Source organism: Platichthys flesus, chromosome 7, assembly GCF_949316205.1.
Source record: "Platichthys flesus chromosome 7, fPlaFle2.1, whole genome shotgun sequence".
Lineage (NCBI taxonomy): Eukaryota > Metazoa > Chordata > Actinopteri > Pleuronectiformes > Pleuronectidae > Platichthys > Platichthys flesus.
In genome coordinates, this window is record NC_084951.1 from 13,289,410 (window position 1) to 13,316,451 (window position 27,042).

Consider the following 27,042-nt stretch of genomic DNA (forward strand, 5'->3'; position numbering starts at 1 on the left):
CAGGTGTCACAGGTGCTGATCGCTGTTGTGTTATCAATAGTCATAGAATCACTTCGTCTTTAGCAATTTGACTTCAAGGTAAAAGCACAACGTTTCTTTTGTCGCTGCAATATTTTATATTGAGCTGAATTGCAGAGCTTTTATTTTGAACAGTTGTGAACTTGAAGATTTGGTTTAAGAGACCTCTGAAATGGCTAACATGCAATGTATGGGAAATACAACATTTAATAAATTATTCAATCTCCCAAACAACACACATTTGATTAAAGCAAATTGGCCATAACATCACATCACTCTAAATGTGACGTAAGAAAACCTAGTCATCCTACCTGGTTTCCCTGCAATGGAGATGTTATGGCCAATTTGCTTTAATCAGTTATGGCCAATTTGGCATTGTAGAACTTTTTGAGGAGGACTCGCCAATGACAAGGGATAATTCTGAAGTAGCTCCTGAGCATTAACACGGGCCAAGAGGACAGCCCATTCAAAACAGATGGGTTTAGAATGGGCAATGCATTGGTTGTGCAAAATGAAGAAGAAGAAAAACAGAACCTCTCACCTTTCATCTGATGCAGCATTGATTTGAAGCTCTCTCTCCCTGAATCTTCATCGTGCTTGTTGCGTTGACCCTCCAGACATCTCAGTGGCCTGTTCTGTATTTATTGACCGCCTGACTTCATATGAGGAAGCACTTCATTACAGCCTGGTACAGCCAGCAGGCGAAACAATGGAGTGAGGGCAGCGTCTGACTTGTGTACACAGACTTTCAGGATTTTATCATACTGAGTGTGTACACGTACTCTTTGCAGTAAATGCACAAAATGAGCTTTGCTTGTGACGCAGAGGACAACACTTGGCACAAGATATTCAAATGTATCCTGAAGTAATGAATGTGTTTTCCCTGATCTAACACGAGATGCATCTACACAAAGCTTTTCATATTCAGCTCCCGGGTTATTGCAATTGTTTGAACTGATCAAGTTCAAACTGGTAAACAAATTGCAGTTTGGTCTCTTTTAATGCATTTTAATCTAACTGGAAACCAGGGTATTTATCTTTGACCTAATGATGTCACCAGGTACGATTGAATCACTGACTGAGCTTGTGGACTCATAGAAATGTCGTTTGAGGCAGTGTGTTCATTCAAGTCAAGTTTTATTTAAATAAAGAGCCTTTTCTCTTCAAATACAAAATGTACTCGTATACCCGCAGATCACCACGGCTGCTATAGTGATGTCAGCTGTGGCTCTGTTATTCTCCGTCTATAGAGCTGCTCTGGGTTTCAGCCTCTCTGTCCGTCTGTCGGAGAGACTCATTTGAATACAGAGACACAACATTCCTGAAATATGATCATTCTTCGGAAGTTTGATTTATTGGATTTTATTCTTGATATCATTGTAACGAAGAGGACTTCGTTCCCTGGAGCTTGAGATGGGGTTGGGGGAATATTGCACCATGCACTTTGACCGGGTACATGCACTTTAATAATTGCCCAGGCGTTTGTAAGCAGTTGCACTTTATTGGATTTGCAGAGTTTGCACATGGTATATGTGCACACTTAAAAACAGTTCATCTTTATTGATGGGTGATACAGTTATTGTCCTTTTTAAATCTGTGCTGGTAGGTTCTGTGATGGCCACATGGTTCCACCTGCAAAAGAGGGACATGAGAGTTAATGTGCATTTGTGGTAACTGAACGCCAAGATGAGATGTGACTAATATCATATGTTGTGCAATTGTGTGTTTTAGTATATTTGGAAGGGTAAACTGTGTGTTTGTGTGTGTAATGGTACTCACCAGTCTCTTTTGTCTCCAGGGTGTTTGGGCAAAAGGCCTCCTCAGGAAACAAGCACCATATTTATAGTTCCGGGGGAAACCAAGTGGTGATTAGTGTGGGTGTGGGAAGATTAGTGTATGTGATTATTGTAATGTGCTGGAATTGGGGATGAGGGGGTGTTTGTAAATAAATGTGTGTGGGGGTGTGTATATAGGAGAATGGTGGGTATAATGATATTAGAAAAGTGTTGTCAAAAGGAGAGCATGTCAGCATGGGGAATGGTTTCTCCCTCCTTAACGAGGCACCCTATATAAAGGGCCATTGTGTTATCAGTGGGAGGGTGTTTTCCTGTGTGGTTTCTGCATGAGTTGGAGGACGTGTGCCATGTTGCCTGAGAGACCACAATAAACCTGTCTGTGACACGCAAACTATCCTGCCTTGGTCTTCTTTTGCTGTACGGTCCAGCCGTAAGTGTGGTCGTCCTAACAATCATGTTCAAACTTTTCACATTTGCAGAGCATTCAGGAATCAGATCTAATCTTTATTGTGATCATTGTGTGTTGCTAAAAACTGCCTTCGGTCCACAGGCGGACATGGTAAGAGGAAAGGTTGTTGTTTGTTTTACACCTGAAGGTATGAGTTACGGGTGTGAAAGATATGACCTCGGGTTGTGAAAAGGTTCTAAAGCTGTGCAGCTGCAAAGAGCACGCACCGGAGAAGATGAAAAGGTGGCGTGCCAGCAGCTCCAGGCGTTTCAGGGGGATGCTGTTGGTTTTTCTGATTTCACAACAAGCTGCAGAGCAGACATTTAGGCAAGCAAAAATAAATCTTTGGTGTCCTGTAAATAAAAGAAATAAGCAGTACATTCATGAGAACTGACAATCTTATTACCTATGATTGGTACAGCTGATATGTTATAACATTGACAGACTATGCATTGACTTTAGAGCAGAAGCACACCCTAAAACAAACCTTGTGATCAGAAAATATAGTATATCGGTCATTTAACATCAGTCACTCCTTTCAAATTAAAATGTTTTTTATTACTTAACAGAAAATACAATATTTTAGAAATACAAGTGTATAGTTCATATTAAAGAAATTCTACTGTATCAAAACATTCAGTTGCAGATTGGGAGTTTAATTATGAACTGACTGAGCAAAGCTAATAGTGTTTGGGTTAGTCATTAATACTAATGTTTTTGCTGTGGAGCTGTTGTATGAGTTCAAACAACATTAAAAAGAATGGTCAATAATTTTAAACAACCACCCTTTTTACTCATTTACTTAAATATGTAATAAAAACACATATATATATATATATATATATGTATGTGTATTTCTTGAATTGCTGAGTCTGAATACAAAGTAGTATCTACCTCATGGTTTCAGGAACCCAAGTGCAATTTATTTGACGTTAGATAATTAGATCTGCATATTATATCTATATGTAACACTTCATATTAGCATAAGCAATAATAACTTTTTTGTTTTGTTTCTTTGTGCTTCAAATGTTTGTGCGAATAAACTAGATCGCATTTCCTCTATATTTCATGTTAGAGTACATTATCATTATGGCTTTGAAGTAGCTACAGAGCTTTAATTGCTTTTGGATACTTACATTTTTTTACATAACCTCCTTTTCACTTTGATAGTTTGTAAACTGAATTTTTTTTGTGTATGAACTTTGCCAGTTTTCCTTTGGATTATAACATGATTATTGGGGGAAGAGGAGTTGACAGAGCATAAGACTGGGGCTTCATAATGGGAGACTTATAGGTGTTATAGGTACAAAGATGAGCAGAGAATAATTACAAAAGGGTTTTACATTTTGCCCTTAAAAACAAAAGAAGTCAACAGATAAATAACCAGGAGCCAGCATAAAAACCTTGCACATGTGTTGTGCATAACATTTCAAATGTGATACCGAAGAGAAATACTGGGTGGGATATCTTTGGGTGAAGAGTTCAACATTCTTTTTCTTTTTTTCTTTCTTGATTAAGCTAGGGTACTTGTTTAGTGTCAGGAGGAGTCATTTCTTTGGGCGCTTCATACTTTACGATATCTGAGAGGAGACCATCTGCTCCCAGACTCCGACGGCTCTCGGGTGGAAAGGTTGTGGCACCGTTTAAAAAGAGTGCCATCAGAGAGGTCATTAGCAAAGGGAAATCAACGTTGCTGTTTATGTGGATAATTATTGTAATTCCCTTCAGTACTAGCCATTAGCGCTTTTGCACAAGGGAACATCAAACAACAGTTGCTGGTTGAAAGGCCCCTTTCACTGAAAAACATCAATATCCATAATCCATCATCATAGACAGTGTGGAATCTCAATTTGTTACATAAGCCTGTCAAATAATGTCTGACCTTAAAGCATTTGGCACAGTGCAGACGCAAATATGAAGACAAATGAATAGAAAATAATGGGAAACTGTTGCTGATGTACTCTGGATTGTTTTTCAACCCCAATGCTGTAATTAGGTGCAAATAAAAGGACCAGGCTGTTAAATGTTGTGGTTCTAGTGTATTTATGTTGTGAGGCTTTTATTTAACAGCCTCGCTGCTCAGCAATCATGAGAGCCGGGTCTGAAGTAATTAGTGCCTGGTCCGATCAGCATCACTGTCTGCGCAGGTTTCATGGAGCGGGGAAGTGTGACACCAGCGCTGATGATATTTGCTTTATATGTTTTTTTCATTTTACGCTAAAAAAATCCTTACATTTGATGAAGTCAAGTATTCCTGTGGCACTTTCAAGGCTTCACTGAAAGCACTAAACAGTTCATGTTACATTCACCCAATCAAACACACCCGTACAACACACACCTACATCCAATGCTTTATTCTACCACACTTCTATCAGAGGGACTTAAGGGTTCAGTGTCTTGCCCCAGGACATATCCTTATACAGTGTGGAGGAGCCGGAGATCGAACCCCCGGTCTTCCGGTAAGAGGACAACACGCACTCCCTGACAACAATTGTTGTAAACTTAACTTTTTTTTAGTCTGATCATTTTGGGCCACCACGTCATGCGCATCGATCCGTCTTCATGTCCTCTGATGAGGGCAGGGAGTTTTTGGGAAGAGGTATTTCGAGGTGACAAAAGAGTTTAAGCAGAAGAATGAATATTAATTCTTTTGACATTTCATCCGTCTGATAGATTTCTGTGTGACTGGGAGAGGTTGAGAATGATGACAAACTGATCATGTGCCTGTCTCACTTTGTTTACCTAAATGTCAGCCGGCCAGGACAGCTGGGTTCATTTACCCTCAGACCTGAGCCAGTGAGTTTGTTCCAAAATATCTGGGGACCGTAAAGCCAACATGACCAGGTGAGTGTCACTGAGCATTTCTTTGTGTGAAACAACATTCGGAACTACTGGCAACACACCTAATTTTGCCCAGTGGGCGTTGTGTATTTGTCGTGTTCTCCCTCCTGCGTGTGTCGCTGAGTGTGGAGCTGTCAGGGCTGTATGGCAGCTTCACCTCCCCCAACTTCCCCCAGCCATACCCTGACAACCAGCGCACAGCGTGGAACATCAGCGTCCCAGACGGTCACAGGGTCAAAGTCTACTTCACCCACTTCAGCGTGGAACCCTCCCACCGGTGTGAATACGACTACATCCAGGTACACGCTGGAGAAAACCCACTCTCACTGTCTGCACAGGAGTCTGTACTTAGAGGCCTCTGACCCTGTCACACCAGGTTTTGGCGGAGGGAAAAGAAACCTTGCGGTTCTGTGGTGAGGAGGAGAAGAACTACGAAAGCGCTCCGAGGAACACCGTCATCCTGTCAGCCGGAAACCTCATGTCAGTGGTCTTTAGGAGCGACTACTCTAACGAGGGCCGATTCACCGGCTTCCGAGCGTTTTACGCTGCAGAAGGTGATGCACAATAGTGACATCTGAGGCCAGAGGGCAGAACAGTTTTGTTAGCTGTAATTACACCAAGAATAATGGGCTTTACAGATAATGACACCAGGATTAGATAGTATACTGTGAACTTTGTGATTAACGTTTTAATTAATTTATACTACTATGATACTCTAGCAGCATACACAAGTCAAATAATGACACAACAATAGCACACAGCTCCAATAAAGTGCAAAACAAGTTATTAGAAGAAGGAGCTTCATTCATATTCAACTATCCAACTGTAATAATGCATTACCTTTAACATAGTTTCGCTAATTTGACAACTGCTTCTCCTTCCTCCTGTTTTTCATTGTGATTGCATTCTTACATAAAAAAAACACGTGACTCAGCTCAATATTCATGACAAAGTCTCTCTTTTATCTTCCATTACTTTTAGTATTCTGCAGTTGATATCAACCAAGAAGTGAAAAAAGTGAAAATAAGCTTTGACAGCAACTAATACTTTTCCAATTGAAACTCATGTTTTAATTGAATGTAACAGTCTCACCTCGGCAGCAGCTGCAGCAGCTTTATTAGATTGCTCTTTCATCATCTGGTCGTTGGTTAGTTTCAGTCCATTTATGACACATTTTTATGAGAGACCAGATTTACTAGATTTGAAAGATGGTGACCTCCTCTACCCGGAGAGTTGCAAACCTCAAATCATTATTACTGCGAGAGATAATTCACCCTTTCCCTGTGTTAAGTACGCTAACGAATGAAAATAAGTCCATATTTATGGTGCAGTGTTTGTCTCTTTAACCTCTCGACCTCACAGATATCAATGAATGTCTGTCCAAGATTGAAGACGAGAAAGCTTGTGACCATTCGTGCCACAATTACATCGGTGGGTATTACTGCACCTGCAGGCAAGGATACCTTCTACACGACAACAAAAGAACCTGCACAGGTAAGAGACGTGCAGGCCTGAGCTCAATCAGAGTTTGACGCCTTGTCGTGAGGCTGAAGTGTCACTGTATATTGATCCGTGTAAATGGGGTTCCTCACGACCCCCCAGCAGATGTCGATGCCCATTAGTGTGCATTGACCTGTTTGAGGCCTCGGCTACAACATATTTCAATTCCAGAATATTTGTTGACGCGGAACTGTATTAATGACACAGCTCGCACATTTGTAAACGTGGTGTGAAGGTGTTGATAAGAACAAGTAGCTGCTAATTTCAGACTCTGCAGGACGGCATGGATGGAAATGACATCCCACTGCTTTGTGGTGAACTACGGATCACAGATTCCTGTAGTGGGCTTTATTCAGGCGCTGGCTTTCCTGTGCTGACTCATTTCAGAGTGAAAAGGCAAACTGATGCACAGAGTAGTTGATCTCTGCCAGCTGGAGCAAAGCAAGGTTAATTACTGTTGATTCCCGAGGGAGAAGCGACTTCAAAATGGTGTTAAAAATGGATACCTGTGTGGGGCGCTAATAGCGTGCTGACACCAGGTAATCTATCACAATTACCAGCTGATGTGCTTTAAATTATTATTATTTGCCGCAGGAACAAGGGTGACAAAACAAATCATGCAATGAACGGGCAAAAAAAAAAATGATTATCTGCCTCGAGTTTGTACTAATTATATGAATTACAGCAACTCAGCCTCTTTGCGATGCTCGTTTGTTTCTGTCTGCGACGGCATCTGCGCACACTCGCCGTGGCAGTAATGCAAACCTAAATGAATCAATGGTGCCAGGAAATATCTCAATTCTCATAAAAAATGTGTTTTCATCTAATCAAGCAAACTTGTTCATACTCTGAGGCCCTTGCAAGTAGAACCCTCATTCGTCAGTTCAACAAATGAACGTGCAGGAGTTGCAAAGATGTGAACACTGAGAACACAAATGGTTGGTTTTAAAAGTTACCACATTTAAAAGGGGTTTTAATGAGACTCCTCCTCACAGTGCCATGCCACAGCCAGGTGTTGACCTCACCATCGGGGGTCCTGACCAGTCCCGGCTACCCGGACCCTTACCCTCCCATGATTCAATGTGACCACACCATCCGCCTGCCAGAGGGCTACAGGATAATCCTGGACTTCCTGGAACCCTTTGACGTAGAGGGACACCCAGATGTCCCCTGCCCGTATGATATGTTGAAGGTTTGTCATGTGACTTAAGGACCTAACAAACACACCCACACACGCACGAGGTGATGATTAGCAATGTATTCCTACTCATGCTTGCGGAGGCAGTCTGTCGTTGACTTGTCCTCCTCGGGTGATATACCGTGCGGCCATTCGTTTTGCTGCATATTTAGGTTTGGCCGGACATCAGTCAGGCAATCATTTAACGACTCAACATCAACACCCGTCTCTTCTTTGTCATTCCTCTTTTTCAGATTGCGACAGCTGGACAGGAGCACGGACCCTTCTGTGGATCAACCGCACCGGCCCGCATTGACACAGGAAGTTACCAAGTGCATGTTGGGTTCCGATCCGATACTGGTGGCAAAAACAAGGGGTGGAAGATCAAGTACACGAGCAGGCTGAATGCCTGACTTTAACTTACGACTGAAGGCTGACACACGTTATACACAACCTGAACATTTATGGTGACTTCACACAACCATAATTTAGGTGATGAAGTTTGGATATTATGTTCAGGCTAGCAGACGTATTATCTTAAAGGAGATATATTTGCTCATATTTCAGTTCAAAATTTGAATTTGTTCATATTTAAAAAAGGTTTACATACTCTTTATTTTTTTTATTTTTTTTGCCTCTGTCTGAAATGCTTTGTTTTGTGGATGGTCACACATACATGAAAACAGGCAATGATAATCACATGTTCAGCAAAGTTGATCTCTGTGGATTTGTGTCACCCCAGGAAGCAAATGTTTTATTCAACCCCCCCTCGCTCGCACAGAATGGAAGTGCATGTGACCGTGCTCTTAAGCTCCTGTCTATCTGTAAGGCTCGTGTGGGAAATGTCTGTCTCTTGCCGCTTGCGTCTCTTGCAACGGGGCGTGTCGGACTAGCTATGATGTAGGTACATTATGCAAAATCTCACAAGCACAATCCTTTGCAAATCGGCTAAATACACAAGATAAAAATATATAACACACTAGAGGAAAGAGAAAACCTTAATAAAGAATAAATATATCCCTCTAATGCTTCTTTAATATGACATTGTGAACTAGGCACTGAAAAGACCTGCCAAATTTCAAGCTATTTCATTGCGTGTATCGAATTTGATTGTTTTGATCAACAATAATTTTTAACCCCTTTTTTATAATGTTTTTTTTGTGCTTATCTTTAATTTCTACTGCAAATAAACCAAGGCTAAGAACAAACGTTTGTTTTTACTTAGACATATCTTGGCGTTATTGTATAAAACCTGTGGCTCTATGTGTCCAAACAACAATAAGGATTCAAAAAATGATTCCACTAAATACCGTAGCTGAGTGTAAACAATTCTCCTGCTGTATTCTTACTTGAGACGGGGGCCCATTTTAACACCCTGGCAGAAACAATAAATTAACTCCTTTTAAAATATACCGGAGGTCCGTGAGTCTCGTCTGAGGAGCTGGTCGTTTAACCTTCATACATTATGCAGCTTGTTCTCGGCAACCCCAGCTCAGCACCTCTATCAAAACACTCATTACAGGCTTCTTTAGTCCCATGAAATTGCCTCTCATTGGACACTTTTGCATTGACTCACTAACATTTCCTCCATCTGCGGCCCACAAGTGGTGCAAAGGAGCGTGCCTGATGTGAGGAGGAATCACTTGTGATGATTTACTTTCACTGTTCCCGTTATTCTAGTGTCAGATTTTTCCCTTCGTGTTTCTTAGAATAACAGCAGGTGGAGTTCCTGTGATTTCTTTTCTTTTTTTCTTTTTTTTAAACCATCACCATATTAACATTGAATGAGCTGTTATGCTGCTACACACTGAGTAAGGCAGAGTAGTGACCCATAAACATCATGGTGGCATTTGCAACCCGACAGAATCGTAAGCTCCTCGGTGGACATGCGTCTTCTGAGAGTTATCTGACCACATTGGCATAAAGTTCATTTCCAGCACGAAAGGCCCAGACAGTCCTCAGGGCAACATGGTGCTAACAGATCAAACCTGCAGTTCTTTTACCTGGGTACTGCTAACTGACAATCATGTCCACCAAGACAGTGTCACACATGACAGCACAGTCGACTGATCTGGTACCACACACACTCACAGTTCAGCCTAGTTGGAGCCAATTCCACAGGAATTACGCACACCATGAAACCCATTAGCCATCTGTTGGAAAAAATGTAGCAGCAGCATGCAGCCAACAGGGTTACAGCTAGTAAACACATCATATTTGTAGACGACCCGGTATCTCATGCATGAACTTACTGTATCTGAGGAAAGATGTATTAAGGAGGTTTACTATGTCAGAATTGTTTTTTTCTTGTCGCCTCCACCATGACGTAATATTTCTGCCTCTGTCTGCCGGTTTGTTGCTTGATTCGTTTTTTTATCAGCCGGATTACACAAAAAGTTAGAAGGATGGGACATGAGTAAAATTAAGAACACAAATTTGGGAAAAAAATTCAGACACGGGTGGAGATCCAGGAATTCTTTCAAGACATTTTCCTAGATTTCCCCAACAAAAATTCATGGATGTTGATGAAATAAATCTGGCATATTTAGGTAACTGATATGAGTGTGTGCAATTTGGTGCAGATACAAAAACAAAATCCAGATATTATTTGCTGTTGTAGGCTCCTAAAAAGGCAGCAATATTAAAATAAGGCTGTTTCATAACCAGTTAAAAAACTCCTTGTAGGAGCTTTAAAGCTTCTAATAGTAAGATTTCTGGCATTAGTGAGCATTTATTTTATAATAACCTTTCAGAAGGATGTAATTCAAGCATCTGAGACCAAACTAGACTCCGGCACTTCCTCTAGGCTCTGTTAATCTAGCCCATGATGGGAGACCTTGACCAGAGCAGTTCACTAACCCTATTGGTTGTTCTCCTAAGCATGTCATGCATGCTCATCTCTTTGGTGAAATGCCTGCCCTGAATCAATGGCTAACACTGTGGGTGCCATTCTAGTTGTAAATGGTTCTGATCCTTTACTATTGTGCATTTGGGGTGTTTACCCAGAGCTTATAGCTTTGTGGCCAAAATCAATGTTGTGCATCACAGCTCAATGCTCAGCTTTTGAGTAAATCCTCAGAGACCAATGCTTTGCACTTAAACACTGCTAATTTACATACTTAATAAACATCAACACACATTTGAAAAAACAAAGAGGACATCAGCACTGTCAAAAGTTTGAGTTTATTTAGAAAATCCTCCAACCACCATTCAACATGTGTATCAAAGGTACCTTATACTTTACAATCATATACAAGTTCCCATTCTAACACCTGGCACACATGTTTCAATTAAATACATGTGAATGTGCTGGAGAACTGGCACGAGGAAGTTCTTAGAAGCTTTAAGTAGTGTGACCACCATCATTTGTGTTCTATGTTCGAGAGACAGATGAAGAGATGACAGGCACGACAAAAGCCATCTTCTCCATGACCTATGAGTCACGCGGACCTGCACACATCAATCACACCGATGCATATCACGTGGCCACTGGACTGATACATAGCTTCCTAATAGTATTTAATTGATGGTGTTAAAGGGTGCTCATCCAGAAATCCAGGTTCTCAATAATTCAAAGATGAAGCTTTGTCATTCAAAATGTCAGCCATAATGGATTCGGTGAGGCTTGCATTTGTGTGTCATACATCTCGTCTTGTGTCACACGTTACTGGTGGAATCAGGAATTAGCCTGTGTGATCCATTCAAATAGATGTATTTATTGACGCAGAGTTTTTTATATGATTATGTCTACTCGATTTTAGTATTTGCATATATATCATGAAAAGGTTTCACTAAGAAGGATCAAGGCCACGGGTTCTATCTGCACTCCATGCTCTAAAGTAGTGCAAGTTACTGAATTTACTTATAGTTACAGGTCAGTAAATTATGATATTTCACACCTATTGAAAGAGTCCCACCGATTTTCTTGGCTAATAATGATCCGATATGAAACTTTCACAGACTTATTGGCATCCACGTTTGTTTGCAGATATACAAAGATGTGAAAACCTTAATCTTACAGAATAAATTAAGTGGATTTATGTTTGCAATTTCTGAAAAGAAAAGGAAAAAAAGGTGAAACCCTTATAATTCAAATCATGCTTTGTTGTATTTGTTTTGTTTTTATTCATGGATGTTTATAATAAAGTTGACTGTAAAATATCAAGCCTATAGTTTTTTGTAACAAAGGTCTCATAACGACATCTTAGAAAATCACACAAATTACATCGGCCAATGTATTGGTATCAGAAATCTTTCACTCCCTAATATTTGTATCTGCATTAGCCTCCAAAAATCACTATCTGTCGGACTCTAAAAAGTAGCCCACACATGAAGAGTGTGGTGAAAGGTGAAAAGGAAAATACCAAATTCAGTTCTATTAACATTCGTCTTTTTTTCACAACGATTTATCAACTTCTTGACATTGTGAGTCTCTTTGTAAACTTTATAAGTGATTGTAATAAAAGTAAACTTTTGATAAAGACCTCTAGTGGGGTCCTAACATGTCTCTTTTTGCACGGAACACTGGGAAGGGAGTGTTATACAGTACAGGATCAGCCGTCACCAAAGATCCCCTGAATTCAAAATGTAAATGTCCATTCTTCAATGGCACTTTTGAATTGAACCAGAGATCAACAGGGTTTCTTTGGCTAGCTGAAAATCAATTTCTTTCTTATTTTCAACTTAAAAGTGTGCATAAAAAAAAAGCAGTGCATAATTTCTGTCTTAATTGGCAATCATAATGAGGAACACATTGTAAACAATAATACTTGGGAACTGATTCAACAATAAAAGTTTTTATAAAAACTTAGAAGCAATACTACTAGTACCTCAAAATAGCAGCTCCAAAATCCATCTGATAGTCCACTGAATTGGGAGAATGATATCTTATATTCCCAGTCCCCAATGAAAAATCACTTACATGCTCGGACATTGATCCGAACAGAGGTGATATGTGAACTTGTGATCTGAATAGGTGCTGGCAGGTCTAAATCTAACATGAACAGAACCAGGCTGCTGAAACGGCCTGATCCTTTCAGCTCCATATTGAACAGATTTTTTTTTTACATATATATGTTTATATTCATATATGTTTATTTTTACAGTCTGGCACAAATTAAGGAGCCAATAGAAAGCTGCTACTAGTGGTTAAAACCTCTTGCGGCAAAAGCGCTTAGGTGGTTTGCAAGCTTTACAAAATGATGCAAACATCAACATTATTAGCATTCATAGATTCCAAAATTATGTATATTATCTGTACCACAGGACAAATCCCATTCTGCTGACCCTGAGGCAGGTAGTGTGAATTCTTATCAGTCTCTGCTCAGGTGAAGTTGGCCTAGTCCCTTCCTCTGGCTGCCGTTTATTTGCCCTCCGTGTTCTTCCCACCGGCCTGCCGGCTGCTGTCCAGCTGTGTGCTGCTCCTGACGGACTGCACGGCCTGGATATGCTGAAGACGTGTGGCCAGCTCGGCCTTGCAGGCCTGCAGCAGGTCTGCCGTCCTGGATGAGTCCCAGCCCAGCACCTGCTGCATAGCTTCAACCCCTCTGCTCGATACCATCTGAGGACACATGGAGGAGCCTTCATTTCCAACGTGAACATCCAATCAGACAGCCTTTTAATGAATACTATCCAAATCCTATTCTCTGTGGAGAATATAATTTTCAGCTTCTGTTGACAATGTGTCAGATAGATTTTGATTTGAGGTTTAGGTAGTTGTGTTGATATATTGGACTAAAGGATAATGACAGTAGTTTCTACTAGATGTTTTTATACTACACATGAAAACATCGGGCTCGGTTCAGGTTACAGGACACATATAGTAGATTGTCTGTCCGGTTCTGGTCGGGTAGTGTCTCTCAGGCTTAGCTAAATTAAATACCCTCTGGATTACATAAGAGAATTATGTCACTATAGTTATATGTGGATGTGTCGTGTCAGTTTTACATAATTGCATAATCATTTCTACAGCTGCTACTCAAATAGGTATGTTGCAGAATAAGCCCTGAAGGAATGATACAGGAAGTTGTTGCTGGATGTACATGTTGGATTCTCAGGTCTGATTAAAGCCACTGTAAATCCTTCACCTTTTTAAGAAACACTGGATCGGCATTTGCAGTTACACACAGTACATTAATAAAAGTCTAATTTGGGTTATTTTCTATCTGCAGAGATGTTGAGGCAGATTGGATGATCAGACTACCTGCAGGTCTTCAGTGGAGAGCCTGGTCTCTGGGCTGGTTTTGCCTTTCAAGACCATCAGAGTCCTGGACATGAATCCAGATGCGGAGTCAACTTCCATTCCGTCTGGCATATCCACCTCTGCAGCCCCTGACATATCGAACAAGTTTTCTCTTAGGATAATTTGTTGTATAAAGAATTCACAGTTACCACTTGGGGAAAAAACAGGCAGAGACAATGGTTCCACCTAGTGCCCAAAATGCACAAGCACACCTTTTCCCATATAGGTAATGATCAATACTGTAAGCCAGCTTAGGGAATATACTAACTGCTGAGTTCAAATATGAAACAACGAATTGATGAGACAGGTGGCAAGGCAAGGAGAGAGAAAGAAGAGAAAAATAAAGAGGAAGAGCGAGAGAGGGCGGTTCAACTAGCTATCATCAACCTAGGAAGATTTGTATTACCTGCAGTTTTTTTCGAGATGATTCCACAGCATGTAATTTTTTTTAATCAAAAGAAAAAGTCCTCCTGTTTGATTCAGTTTGTTGTGACAATATGCTCTGCCACATAGAACATACAAAACTAAAATGTAAATGAACATGTATCTATTTGAATATTGACCAATTGAATACAAATAGTTTTCTTGGTTACTAAATCAAATACATGTATAGATGTTTATAAAGAGTTCTTTTCACATCTCAAGACTCCTCAGGATTTCTTAGTGCGTCACTCAAACATGCTGGTTAATGGTTTGTCCTGATCCTTTATCAAAAGAACGAGCACTTTCTAGGTCATTAACTTCCTGGGGGAGCGATACAATCATAGACCTGTATCGATTACTTTGTTGGATGTAGTACTCATGCTTATTGATTATAATGAGTGAAGATTAATGAGCACTACTGGCATGTTAAGATTCATAGACATATTTATTTTAGGGCAAACACATATGAAATACCTTTTATATGATTATCATAAACTAATTGGATTAGATACACAGATAAAAAGAAAAGATAATATCAACAGAAACAGAACTATTCTATTTAATGGAAAGATTGACTTCTCAAAGGTTGCTGTGATAGGTTTGCCGAGCCAAAACCTTAAAGGAGATCAAATCCCTTAATATAACTGTTGGTTTTCCATGAGAACTCGTTGGGACAGAATATTTATGTGGATACTAAATAAAGCTTCTGTGGATCGAACTGAAAAACAAACACTGAAATAACTTTCTAACTTAACATGTGTCAAAGAAGCCACAGTATAAACAATGAAACCTCTTTAGTGTGTAGGCGAGAATAAAATGTCCCAGATCTTTAGTTGGGAAAAATATTTTTAAATTGGAAAAACCACATAATGACAAAGCCATACCTCCCTGGCTGGGCTGACTCGGCTCTTCCTGCTGCTTGTCCTCTTTGTCCGCAGCTTTGAGGTACAGCTGGAGCAACTCCTTGGACTGTCTCTCCTCCTCCCTTCGGTCCAAAACCCTCTGCAGGGTCTCCTGTAGGTCCACAGCCTTCTTCTCTTGGAAACCCAGAGCAGAAGCTAGCTCAGCGCATGGGGCATCTACTAAAGTCTGGAACAGCAGGAGACACAAAAGAATACTTGTAATGGACAGCTGTTTTTTTCTATAGTGTTGACTGAAGAAAAGTTTATAGAATATTCCCAAACTAATCCTCAAACAGGAAAAACAATGAGGGCGTTTTCAAACCTCAAAGTTTAGATCAGTCCTGAACCAAGGTTCATGTCTTTGTTACATTGTTTGTACTTTATCTGGTTAGATTTGGTTTCACATTGTTATTCAGGGAGTGAACTAAAGACTTCTGTGGGGCGTATGTACGACCGCTTGTCATCGCTTATGTGGGCTGCATCTATCTATACTTGATATTAAGTGTCTTTGAGTTTATTGATAGATGCTTTATAAAAAAAGTTATTATAGATTGGTTTGTCTTAAGTTGGCATATTGTCAACTTGTCCGTCTCAACTTCTTGCAGTTGGTCCCAAAGTCTGTACCATCCCAAAAAACTGTTTTCACAGAGTAAACAAATTCAACCATGGTTTTTTGGAAGTACCATTTCCGTATTGTTTCCTTCCCAGTGCATGCTGCGTCATGACAGCAGCTGCTGTTTGTAAAACAGAAGAGTAATGTTGGTACCTGTAAGTCGTCCTCAGACATCAGGATGATGCTGGCCAGGTCCTGCTTCAGCTGCTGAGCCAGGCCCCACCAGGGCGCTACAAGGCCGAGGGCATCCACAGCATCATTCTCCAGAATCACAGACTCCCTGGCCATCCAGGCCGTGCCACCATCCACTACAATGATAGGTAAACTGAGCACCTAAACACACAAGGCTGAGCATTTCACTGTTAAAATGTTAAGAGTCACTTCGGACAGTAGCCAGATCACTGACAGAAGTAAACCTGCTTACTCTTGCGAACTGGAGACCATGATTCTTTTTCATGCAACAGCATAAACTTTGTGTTTGGGGGTAAACACAAAAAGTAGGACTGATCCTCTACTATCGTCCCATCCTCCTCTAGGACCACTGTGACCTGGTCACTGGAATGCCCGAGGAACTCAGACCCTGCAGGAAGAAAGAGAGATGAGAGACTGTACAGGTCTAATGTGGGAATATGCTTCATTATTAGAGCCTCTGAGACACATTGACATCTTTGGCCATGTTGCCATGTTTCAGCCAAAATAAGTAGGACAACCAGTCCCAAGCTTGAATATCTTAGGCAGTCAACAAACATACCAGCTGATCATCAGCTGACTCTAGCAAATACTGTTGACATCTATACTTTAAACAATAAAGATGTCACCTTCTCTTTCATCACAGCTGCACCTCCTTCATTCACCTCCTTCATTCAGAACACTGCTGTTGCATTCTTGAGTTCCTTCTGCCTCCTTCACCTGAGGCTTGGATTTTAAAATGACGTATTCCTTATGCCAATGATAAATAAATAATTTAGTTATTGTGTCTGTTGGGTTTGCTTCTCATAGATTTGGTTTTTGGGGTATGTAATTACCTCCACGAAGGAAATTATATTTTCACTCTTGTCTGTTTGTTTGTAAACAAGATCAGGGGGGAAGAAGAGTTTTTCAACAATTGAACCATTTCCAAGGGAATATGTCATGGGTCTTGATGAAACGAGTTAGGCACAATTCATCTATAGAAAACGATGACACAAATTTGTGGTCAAAGTCCCAGAAGAGCAACCCTAATGTAATCAAACATACAAGTTGCATCTAATGCTTTGTGATCTTCACATGACTTTAATTGTTTCAGTTGGCTTTTTCAAACGGTTTCCTATTGTTTGCTTTACATTTTGAACTGGTAAAGCACCCTGTAACTGTGTTTTGAAAGATACTACACGTTTATTATAATTATAATTATTACTACTACTACAACTATGTGTTACTTGCGGCTCGACTGAGCAGACAGCTTGAGGATTGCAGTGATGCGGACCACGCCTGCTGACTAGCACTGAAGGAATGAGCAGGACACTGAGGGCAGCTCTCTGACTTTTCATGTTACTCTTCTGCAAGTTTCAACAGGACCACCGACAGATAAGTGAGTTCTGCGTGTGCAGCAGAATACCAGCAGAGTTTAACCTGTCAGTGACCAGGATCTACATTAAAAAAGTCGTATTACAGTTTCACACCAGAGCCCAAACAGAATCACAGATAAGTGAGATCCCAGTAAGACACAGATCACATCCACTCGAGGCTGTTTCACTTTGACGTCCCATGTTTCTGTGTCCTGTAGAGTTGCGGTTAAATTAGAAACTATACATCTCCGCTGTCATTCAGACACGTTTACAAGTCGAACCCATTCGGCAGCTCACCTCTTATCTTCAGCTCCGTCAGGGAGGGAACAACCAACCCGTAGGACTTCTGTCGTGTGAAGTTACACACCTTACACGGCCGTATGTCCGCCATTCTGGCCTTTATGTTCCCTAACTCACGTTTTTCTCCCTCTTTAGATGCTCACTGGGAATAACCAAACAGACTCCTGTCTTCGAACCAACGCGGAACTGCCGCGGTGCCGCTAAGGACGCTGGGATATGTAGTTTTGTACAACGCTAAGATCAGAGAGGCAAAACTAGGACAACAGAGCTGTAATTCTTCAGTGGGATAAAACACAACATAACATAACGCTGCGGAAGGCGGGGACTGGTTGGAGGGGCGGTCGGCGGCAGCGACTCTGGACGCGTGTCGGTCCCTTCAGATCACCTCAGCTACAGCGCCCGTTAGGGGAACCCTCCGTTCGCGCGGGGGGTTCTAATAAAGTGAGTGTTGGCTAAACCGGTTGTCATTTTTATGTTTAGGCGTCGGGGGTGTTGTCGGCAGCTGCTGAATCTAACTAATAAAGTAACTTGTAATTGTAACTTAGTTACTTTTAAAATCAAGTAACTTTTAATCTAACTTAGTTACTTTTAAAGCAAGTAACTTGTAAAGTAACTAAGTTACTTTTTCAAAGTAACTATGGCAACACTGGGTGTAACTGCTAGCTCTACGTCCAGCCCTCCTCCTTTATCCGGGCTTAGGACCAGCAAAATTATTCAAAAGAGACACTCTGGCAGAGCTTGTATCCATAACACCAGAAAACGTAGCTAGATTTGTCGCTAGTAGCTTTCGCCATGAGGATTTAGAAAGTCGCCAGATTTAGCGACAAAGTTGCTAAGTTGGCAACAATGCTCCCCTTGCAACCTCAGTCTGAACCCTTATTAACCCTGCTGCGTTTATTCATAATAGCAACAACATAAACCATATCAATGTTTTTAAGAATCTGGTTAGGAAAGGGATGACATTACCAAGCAACACTTTAATCTATCACTGCTTAATCTATTTTCATCTGACCATTGTTCAAAACAGGCAAATCTTATTTGAAAAGATTTGTATTATAGACGGAAGTTTCAAAACGGTAACTTAACACAAACGAGGGTTATGGCGAAGTGCTCGATTCTAACTTGTCCTTTTTGATTGCTGTGATAACAGTGATTTTTCGTCTTCTTTCACTTCATGCGCATGCTCCATGACACTTTACATCTTTTTGAACCACTCTGCTCCAGCGTTTCTTTGTTTTCTTGATAGGGCTTCATGATAATTCTTGTTTAGTTCAATGTACAGTTCAGAAATTCAATGTACAGTTCAAAATCATTAAAAGAAACACATTAACGTCATGATTCCTTTAAGTTTTTGAGTCCCCCCCCAAAAAAAGCTGTAAACCTAGGGGAAACACTGTGTTGTGTTGGGTAGTACTTTGATTGTTGTTGTTATCTAATATAATTGTAATTACTGCTTATCTGTCATCACTTTTTTGTAAAAGACTTTAGATCATCAATGTGGTTTTTAAAGTGCTGTAGAATCTCTGTAAAGGTGTCTCTCTCCAAGTCAACAGAGACACCAGTGGTAAATATAATATATATACTGGTGCAGGGTAGTTAGTGAGAAAATAAACAGAGACACCAGTGGTAAATATAATATATATATACTGGTGCAGGGTAGTTAACGGTGGTGGTTAGGGAGAAAGTAAACAGAGACACCAGTGGTGAATATAAACCGTTGCTGTCCTCCAAGGAAAAGCAATCGAGCGCGGCTCACCACAGCGAGGAGATAGGAAGATGGCATCCACCGAGCAACCTGATCCACCAACACAGGTCCACATTCACACAACTAAAACACATCCACCCGTTTGTGTCCACGCATGACAGTGACCTCCTGCAACGTGTTTATCTTTCGCTCCTCTTTTATTGCCTTCATTTCCCTTAGTTACTTTTATAACGCCCCAGTTGGCTAGCTTTGGCTAGCATGCTTGCTAGTTAGCACGCTAGCTAGCCGCCGCCGCCGTGCTCCAAAAAGTTTCTCCTCAGACATGTTTGTGCAGTCAGGGACACACGAAGGGCTCAGCTGACGTCGTCGTGTTTCTGCCACATGTTGCCATATGTTGTCGTGAACAGCTCACCCAGCCTGCACGCTCTTTACTTAGACACAATGCTCGTCCTTCCCCCTGACTATGTAGCCTCGTCTCTGTCATATAGTGCTGTTAATGATACGATGGTGGAAAGGTCAGTTAGCCCGGACAAGCCTGGTGGGGTTTGCACTCCCCTCCGCGTCTCGTCCGGACACTGTAATCGGTTTTTAAACGCTGACAGACGTCGATCATTCAGAGGAAACTAATGGTAAACAAAGTTTCGAACCATTCACAACTCGTCTTGGGCAGCTCAGCAACCAGCTGCTGAATTTACAATGTATATGTTCACACCACATGTTGTGCAAAGTCCTCAAGGTCAATGCAGAAGTGGGACTCCATGTTGACTAAATGACGAGCTTGTGCAGGGACATGTCTCCTAAAGTATTTCGTCCCCTTTGTGCACATGCATCCACTTTATGTGTCACTATTTCTTTTATTGCTCAGCATTATATGAGGCAGAAGAAGGCCGCACAGATGTAATGCAAATAGACGATTTTACTGGTTCCTTCCCATTTATGTTTACAACTAGATTTTATGTGCATTCAGCTCATTATGAAGGAGCAGTCAAGTGACAGGTGTTCCTCCTGCTAGCTGCTCAGGCTAGAGGTGGTTTGAGACCATCAATTATATGTTGTGCGAGATGTTCACGATTTTATAACTGGAGTTAGTTTTGGTTATATTTTTTCTCAACCGCATTAATTAGTGTGAAACATAGAGTGATGGATTTCATGTATTTATTCATCCGCTCCCTCACTGATTCCCACTGTGCTCCAGTAGATGGCACTCTAATACAACTTGATGTGTTTATCTTCTCAGGCTGGCCTTCCACCTGGAGACAGTGGGCCAGCTCCCCCCAGAGAAGCACTGGTAAGAATTAAGTATTTTTAATATAAATTACTTCATTGTTGCAACATTCATAACATAATTTAAGAATCCGTATTTGATGTAAATGTGTGTTTGCAGGATGGATCAAATGTAAACATTTCTTTTGACTTGATCATTTTCTTTTGTCAGTAAATATGCTCCATGCGGTTATTCTCCGCCTTGTGCTATTAATTCACCACAGTATGTAAGTTCTATGTCTGTTTTTACTGATTTGTGTTGTGCTCTCATTGTGTTCTCACCTGTGAAATCAGCCTCTTTGGTATTTGGAAAAACATGCACCTGGGGAAATTGATGACACAGTGAAGGAACATTGTGCTCGTTTCTTTTCTGATCTGGTGACTTAAAGACATTTGTTTTCATCTTTTCATCAACAAACCACTTTTCCTTGGCTAATCAGATATTACCCACATTCCCCAGTGAGATCGAGTATTAAAGGCGTCCAATTAGCAGCCAGTCATTTAGCGCCACACTGATGTCCCCAAGCCCATAATGAGACTGTACTTTTTGTTCCTCGGCTTTGGAGAGTAAAAAGCATGCAGAAAGCACTGTTTTAACAACGACTGTGGTTCCATGGCTGCTTTAATCATGTTAAATAGAAAACTTTCACCACATGTATTTGTTCTACCTTAGTTTAGCCCATTGTTTTTCTTCCTCGGTACAATTTATCTCTGGATTTTTAAAAGAATCTCCTAATAGTTTGATTGAATATTCCTTTTGTCCTCAGTGAACAGTATTTAAGAAAAGTTGCACATACTGGTTGATATTTGAAAAGCTGGTAGCATTTACATTACTTATAAATGTATCGTAATTTAACCAGAATCTCGGGTCTTTTGTAAGAATAAGAAAGTCCGTTGTTTTTCTAGTATGTGTAATGAAAAGTGTTTATAGGACAAGTGATGACAATGATTATAACCGAGAGTGTCTTATTGCAAAGTGGGCTGGAATACATCACAGCACTTTCCTTGTATGGACACAGCATCCAGGTTAAAGCAGTGCTGTATTGTTCAGCCTACATGTCTCAATGTCATTCACCACCATTCACTCTTCATCCTCCCCCCATCATCCCTTCATGCCAAGGCTAATTTAATCCTGGGGTTATTGATTGTGGGAGCATTCTCCCAGGCTTTCTTTCAATTTACTTCAATTTCATCATCCCAGTGCGCTTCAAGACTGCCTACTCAAAAAGGGAAGAAATTCTTGTTATGAGAGTCCTGATTCGAGGCTGGTTGACAAGCCCCCCCTCCCCGCAGACAACCACCACCCCCACCACCTCCCTCACTTCCAGCCCCTTTTCTCCTTTCTCTTTTTGATGAGCTGCTCTTTCCCAGTTAAGTGGATTATTACAGTAGGGATAATTCTTGTCACATGGCATTATTTGGATGAGGTGAATAATTGAAATTTGTGTCCGAAAGGATTTTATCTGGTTGAGAGGAAAGGGAGTGCTGGCAGGGTTGGGAGGGCAGAAAGCGAGAGAGAGCGAGAGCATACACGTTTGTATAACATTTATGTGCACATGTGCATGTCTGACAAGCCAGCGTGTCAGGCTGGGGACACCAGTCATGTTAACAGGTTCTGACTCACCTCGCCCAGATCAGCAGGCCCTGGCACACTGCATGGCGTGGGCTCTTCTCTGTGTTGAGAGGGCCCAGCTCAGGGGCCAGTGCCACAGCCTCTGCCACCGTCCAGGCCAGAGGTGCAGGTCTAGACCTGCAGTTGTTGTAGAGAGAGGGAGTGTGTGAGTATGTATTCCATGGTTGACTGGTATACCAGTCACTGCCAGCTGCTGCTGTTGCCTCTGGCAGTGTTCTCTGCACACCCTCACCCCGGCTTGTTTCTTCTCTCTCTCTGTAACCCCCCCCCCTCCCCCCTCTACCTTCCATTTATCTCTGCCAGGGCCATTGCCCCTACCAGTCTCTAGCTGGCGTCTCCCTCGTCCCTGTGTTCTTTCCCTGTAGTGTTACCCTCTGCTCAGCACTAGTCACCTCCAATCATTCCGCACTTTGCTGTCAATTAATATATTTCCACCATAATTATATGTGAACAAAGTCACTTTGATCATATGAGAAAACAGATGTAGATCTGCATTATAGATTCTAGTAATTTCTTAAAAATGATTTCCTGCTTGACTATCTTTACTGCTCTATTCTAATCATTTATTTTCTCTGAATTTGTAGTTAAATACATACAGTAGTGCTCAAACTAATTGTTTTTTATTATCGATTAATCTGTTTGTCCATTTTCTGCCTATTTACTGCATTAAACTATATAAGATATCCGATTTTGTTTTTCTTGTCAAACTCTAGGACCAATTCAATAGCTTAAAACCAAATCATATATGTTTGCTGATATCAGATTAACTTGTCACTGAGTGTTCAGATTGTGTCTGATTTTGTTTGTGAATTTCCAGCACATAAGGAGACGAACCGCTACCATTCTGTGAAATACTTTTATTTTATATTGAATCATATGGCTTTGCAGCTGATATGCAGAAAGATTGACCCCTCACCAATATCCTTGGCAACATTAAGCCTGCTACTGTCCCCATATGTTGTAAAATCACAGGCCTATAAGGGGGGGGGGGAAGCGTTTCTGTGGAGAATCAAGCAGCTGGGTTATGCGTGCAGGAGGTGCATCTGTACCATTTGCATACTTCAGCTTGCGCATGTAGGCATTGTGTAAAATGAGTGTGAGTATGTGTTTAGATTCTGGGGGGGGGGTCCACCCAGCAAAGGGAGGATGGCAGTGGCAGTGGGAGGGGGAAATGAATTGTATGAAGAACATCCCCAGTCTCACAGCAACTTCAAAAGCTCCCCTTCCCCAGGATATTAAGCGACTGTGATGAAAAATTTAGCAAGCGTTAAATAAGCTGCTTTGAAGTGATCTGTTTTGGCTCCGCAGTCTCAGAATTTCCGTAGCCGCCCTGCTATAGCCGTCATACCACAGAAGGGGAGAGGGGTAAAAGGGAACAGTATGCTAAGTGTAGGAGTTGAGGGGGACCTGGCTGGTTGGCGGAGGACATGCCAGCAGGAATCGGTCCAGCCGGGCGACATGAAGGCACTGCCGCTGCTACTGTCACCTTTTGTCTCTCTCTGTTGCTCTTTTCTTCTCGCGTCACCTCTCCCTCCCGGATGGCTCTTCTGCTGAGCCCTGCGAGTCGCAGGCAGACATATGTTGCTCATATGTTGCCTCTAAAAAGGGATTTTTTTCCTTCTTCACTTAGTGGGTGTAACACAAATGTACCACAGTGGTGATACCAGGAAGTCAGAGGTTACTCTCGGGTTTAGTCTTTTTTTTTTTGTTTTGAATGACTTTCCCCATGGAACTTGTGTTTGTGGAAAGATATCTTTCAAAATCAAACCTGCCCTCTGTGTGTGTGAATGGGATTTCTTTAAAAGAGCATATACATTCCTGAAATGTTAAAAAGAAAACCCTGAGATACCAGCGATTTGAAGGGTTATGTTTATTTTTTATTTTTCACTTCCATAAAAGATAAATATATAAAGTAATTGGATTGTATTTGATAATAAATATTTCAATTCACATTAATCACTTTAAAAACCATTACTTAACTTTTTGACTCAAGGTTTCAACACACGCTTCAAATTAATTATTGGGGCAGAATAAGAAATGGGATCCAGTAATGAGGCTGGTAGGGTAACTCCATTCTGTCAAGAAACTAGCCTTCAATTTAGTTAGTCAAGGGAACCTTCTGAGATTTTCCTTTTTTCCTCTTTGCTCATTACTTTAATTGTAATTGTAATCCTTTATTGGAGCTGTCTGCAGTAAAGGAGAGTTATGGTCCGAGTGGGGGCGCGAGCCATAGAGATATTTCATGATTATTGGAGAAGACGGTCACTAGGTGGCAGCCACTAGTTCGGCCTTGCTGTAATTACTGGGTAGGAAGTGATGGCAAGTGTGTGTATGCATGCAACGGTGTGTGAAGAGACATTTCTCAGACCCGATCACACTCCTTGAAAGAGAAAAGTGAAATAAATCTGATCACCTTCCATCTCTCAGTCAGTAGATTCTGTATCTGGTCATGTTGACTGTAAACATGCCACATGCTCCACGGACACACAATACAAAGGCCTATATGGAAATGATCTTTCTCCATATTCCTGTGATTAATTCCAAATAACTTCAATTATTTTTAAACTTTATTTTCAATGTTACTTGAAAACAGTTTCACACAGTGGGAACCAGTACAGACTGATGTAAGATATCAAGATGGCATTTACAAGTGTAGTGTGTATGTGTGTTACATGCCCACAGATCTACAAGAAAAACATTTGCACAGCAGTTTGTTTCAGTGGTCGTGGTTAGGTTGTCTCGTTTGAAAAGCATAAAAGCTCAATTCTCTGTTTCTCAGTGCAGCATTCATGGTGCATCATACGCTGTTTGTTTCAGTGGTTAATGATACAGGAAGAGCCCTCCATTTTATTGTTGCTGTGTTGCACTTTTTCCCCCCCTCGCTCAACCCGGCAGCCAGCCTCCTTAGAGGACTCTGTATGAAATCTCACTGTCATGTCCAAGGACGAGTGGCGCAGGGTCAGCTAATTGCTTTTATGATTATGATTTCACGTCAGATTTATCGTGCATGCTCGGAGCACATCTTCCACGTCCTGCAGACGTTGCTGGCTTGGAAGGGGAAAATGAGTTTACAGCTTCTGGCTGTGACTTCTTGTTTAAGTGCAGGTCACACTTTTTGACTCATTAGAGTTGAACGTGGTGGGGGGGGTGAACCACACACGCTTTTCCTGTAAAAGTCTCTGTTTTCTATGTCAGTAAATGAACTTGTTTTTCTCATATTGGGCCACAGATGAGCGTAGCTTCACTTTGTCTCAAACATGTGCTAAAGTTTGGAGGTCACAAGCGAGGAATGACACAGATTAGGATTTTTGGTTTTTCTGTCGTTTGAACTTTTTACGAGCCATAAATCTATCATCTTCATTTCTGTTAGCAGATGAAATGATTGCGCTTATTCCCCTCATAGTATGCCAGAATTATCAGTCGACTTCTTTTTGATGTTGGTGGCTTTTTTCTCTCTGATGGATCCACCCACCTCTTTGAAAATGATGAGCACAGAATGGTCCAGCCCATTTTATACATATTATTTATTTTGTGGTTTCCTCCTCATGTGCAGAGCCGGACCAGATCTGCGCTGCCAATCGGGACAATAGCACTTTTATCTCTGTTTTTGATGAGCGTATTGAAAATCCTTTAATACGTTGTAAAGTTCATGGTAAATGAAGAAGAAGCTGTTGTCGCTGTATGTCAATAATGCACATATTTTATGCAGGGGGTTTCACGTCATGACCCGTGGCTCTTGATTTGTTGCATCAATTTGACCTCGCTGTGACCTTCCTTGCTGCGATGCTGTGTGACTGGTGACAGATGCAGCCTGGGAATATGGTTTAGATAGTTTTCCAATGCACGAAGGAATGTTGAAGCGAGCATTGCGCAAAGTTCATTTTGGAGACATGCAAAGTCTGTGATTAAGCTTGATCCAATCAACTTTAATGAATACTTCGGATTTTATTTGTGGGGTTTTCGTCTCAGCAAGCATTTTAATGTAAACAGCATGGTAACAGAGCTGTAATTTCCTATTCTCCCGCAATTTAGTGAACTGTCATAATGTGTTTACTTAAGAAATGTTAGAAATATGACATTAGTTTAATTACAGTGCAGTCATTTTGCCTCAATATACTTGGGAAAGTGGCCTTATTGAGCTGAGCTTCTTTTATACTCCATTCTGCTTTGTAATTACTTCAGCTTGATTTATCGTCTTTTCTTTGTGTTTATGGTTGTAAACTGCTCGAGTGAGTAACTTGGTCTGAGAGTGGCTTGTCTCCTTGCAGCGAGGCTGGAAATCTCCCGATGAATCTGAGATGTCTCCGCTGTCAAGACTGCTCACATCGCTCTCAGCCTCCAATGTCACTTTCAAGGCATAATTACACAAGTTGTGTTGATTAGTATGAGAAGCAATTACGCTGGCTTTCCGCTGCAAATGGAGAATGTGATGGCTCTTGATTGACAGGAAGCATCCTGGCTTTAATAAGTAAATGACTATGGTAATTCAGGTACTGAGACCCTTTGATTTGTCAGCATCTTTCTAATTTTTGCGATGTCCTCTAATTTTAATGAACATGAATTTGATTGAATCCCCCTTCAATTCCCTCTGTCCCTGCACCCATACGTCTGCCTCTCCTCTCCGGCCAACCGTAC

General features: G+C 41.2%; 3 protein-coding genes across 4 annotated transcripts in view; 2 read left to right on the top strand and 1 right to left on the bottom strand.

Moving 5' to 3' along the window:
• The first annotated feature begins 2,225 nt into the window (after nt 1-2,225).
• masp2 (MBL associated serine protease 2) lies at nt 2,226-9,190 on the top strand. The gene is made up of 7 exons (XM_062391371.1): nt 2,226-2,244; nt 5,016-5,106; nt 5,180-5,402; nt 5,480-5,657; nt 6,466-6,597; nt 7,599-7,795; nt 8,035-9,190. The coding sequence occupies exons 2-7, from the start codon at nt 5,099-5,101 to the stop codon at nt 8,191-8,193; spliced, it is 897 nt and encodes a 298-aa protein (XP_062247355.1). The 5' UTR covers nt 2,226-2,244; nt 5,016-5,098; the 3' UTR covers nt 8,194-9,190.
• Nucleotides 9,191-10,944: 1,754 nt separating this feature from the next.
• On the bottom strand, nt 10,945-17,980 carry dffa (DNA fragmentation factor, alpha polypeptide). Its single transcript, XM_062391370.1, has 6 exons — nt 17,804-17,980; nt 16,384-16,539; nt 16,113-16,267; nt 15,329-15,533; nt 13,983-14,110; nt 10,945-13,340 (listed from the first exon to the last, which is right to left on the bottom strand). The coding sequence occupies exons 1-6, from the start codon at nt 17,895-17,897 to the stop codon at nt 13,143-13,145; spliced, it is 936 nt and encodes a 311-aa protein (XP_062247354.1). The 5' UTR covers nt 17,898-17,980; the 3' UTR covers nt 10,945-13,142.
• A 1,569-nt stretch (nt 17,981-19,549) lies between these two features.
• Nucleotides 19,550-27,042, top strand: part of pex14 (peroxisomal biogenesis factor 14) — a 44,078-nt gene continuing 36,585 nt past the window's right edge. For both annotated transcript variants that reach the window (XM_062391942.1, XM_062391941.1), the window contains exons 1-2: nt 19,550-19,618; nt 20,749-20,799. In XM_062391942.1, coding sequence (XP_062247926.1) covers nt 19,583-19,618; nt 20,749-20,799 — 87 coding nt within the window. In that variant the 5' untranslated portion in view covers nt 19,550-19,582. The remainder of the gene's footprint in view (nt 19,619-20,748; nt 20,800-27,042) is intronic.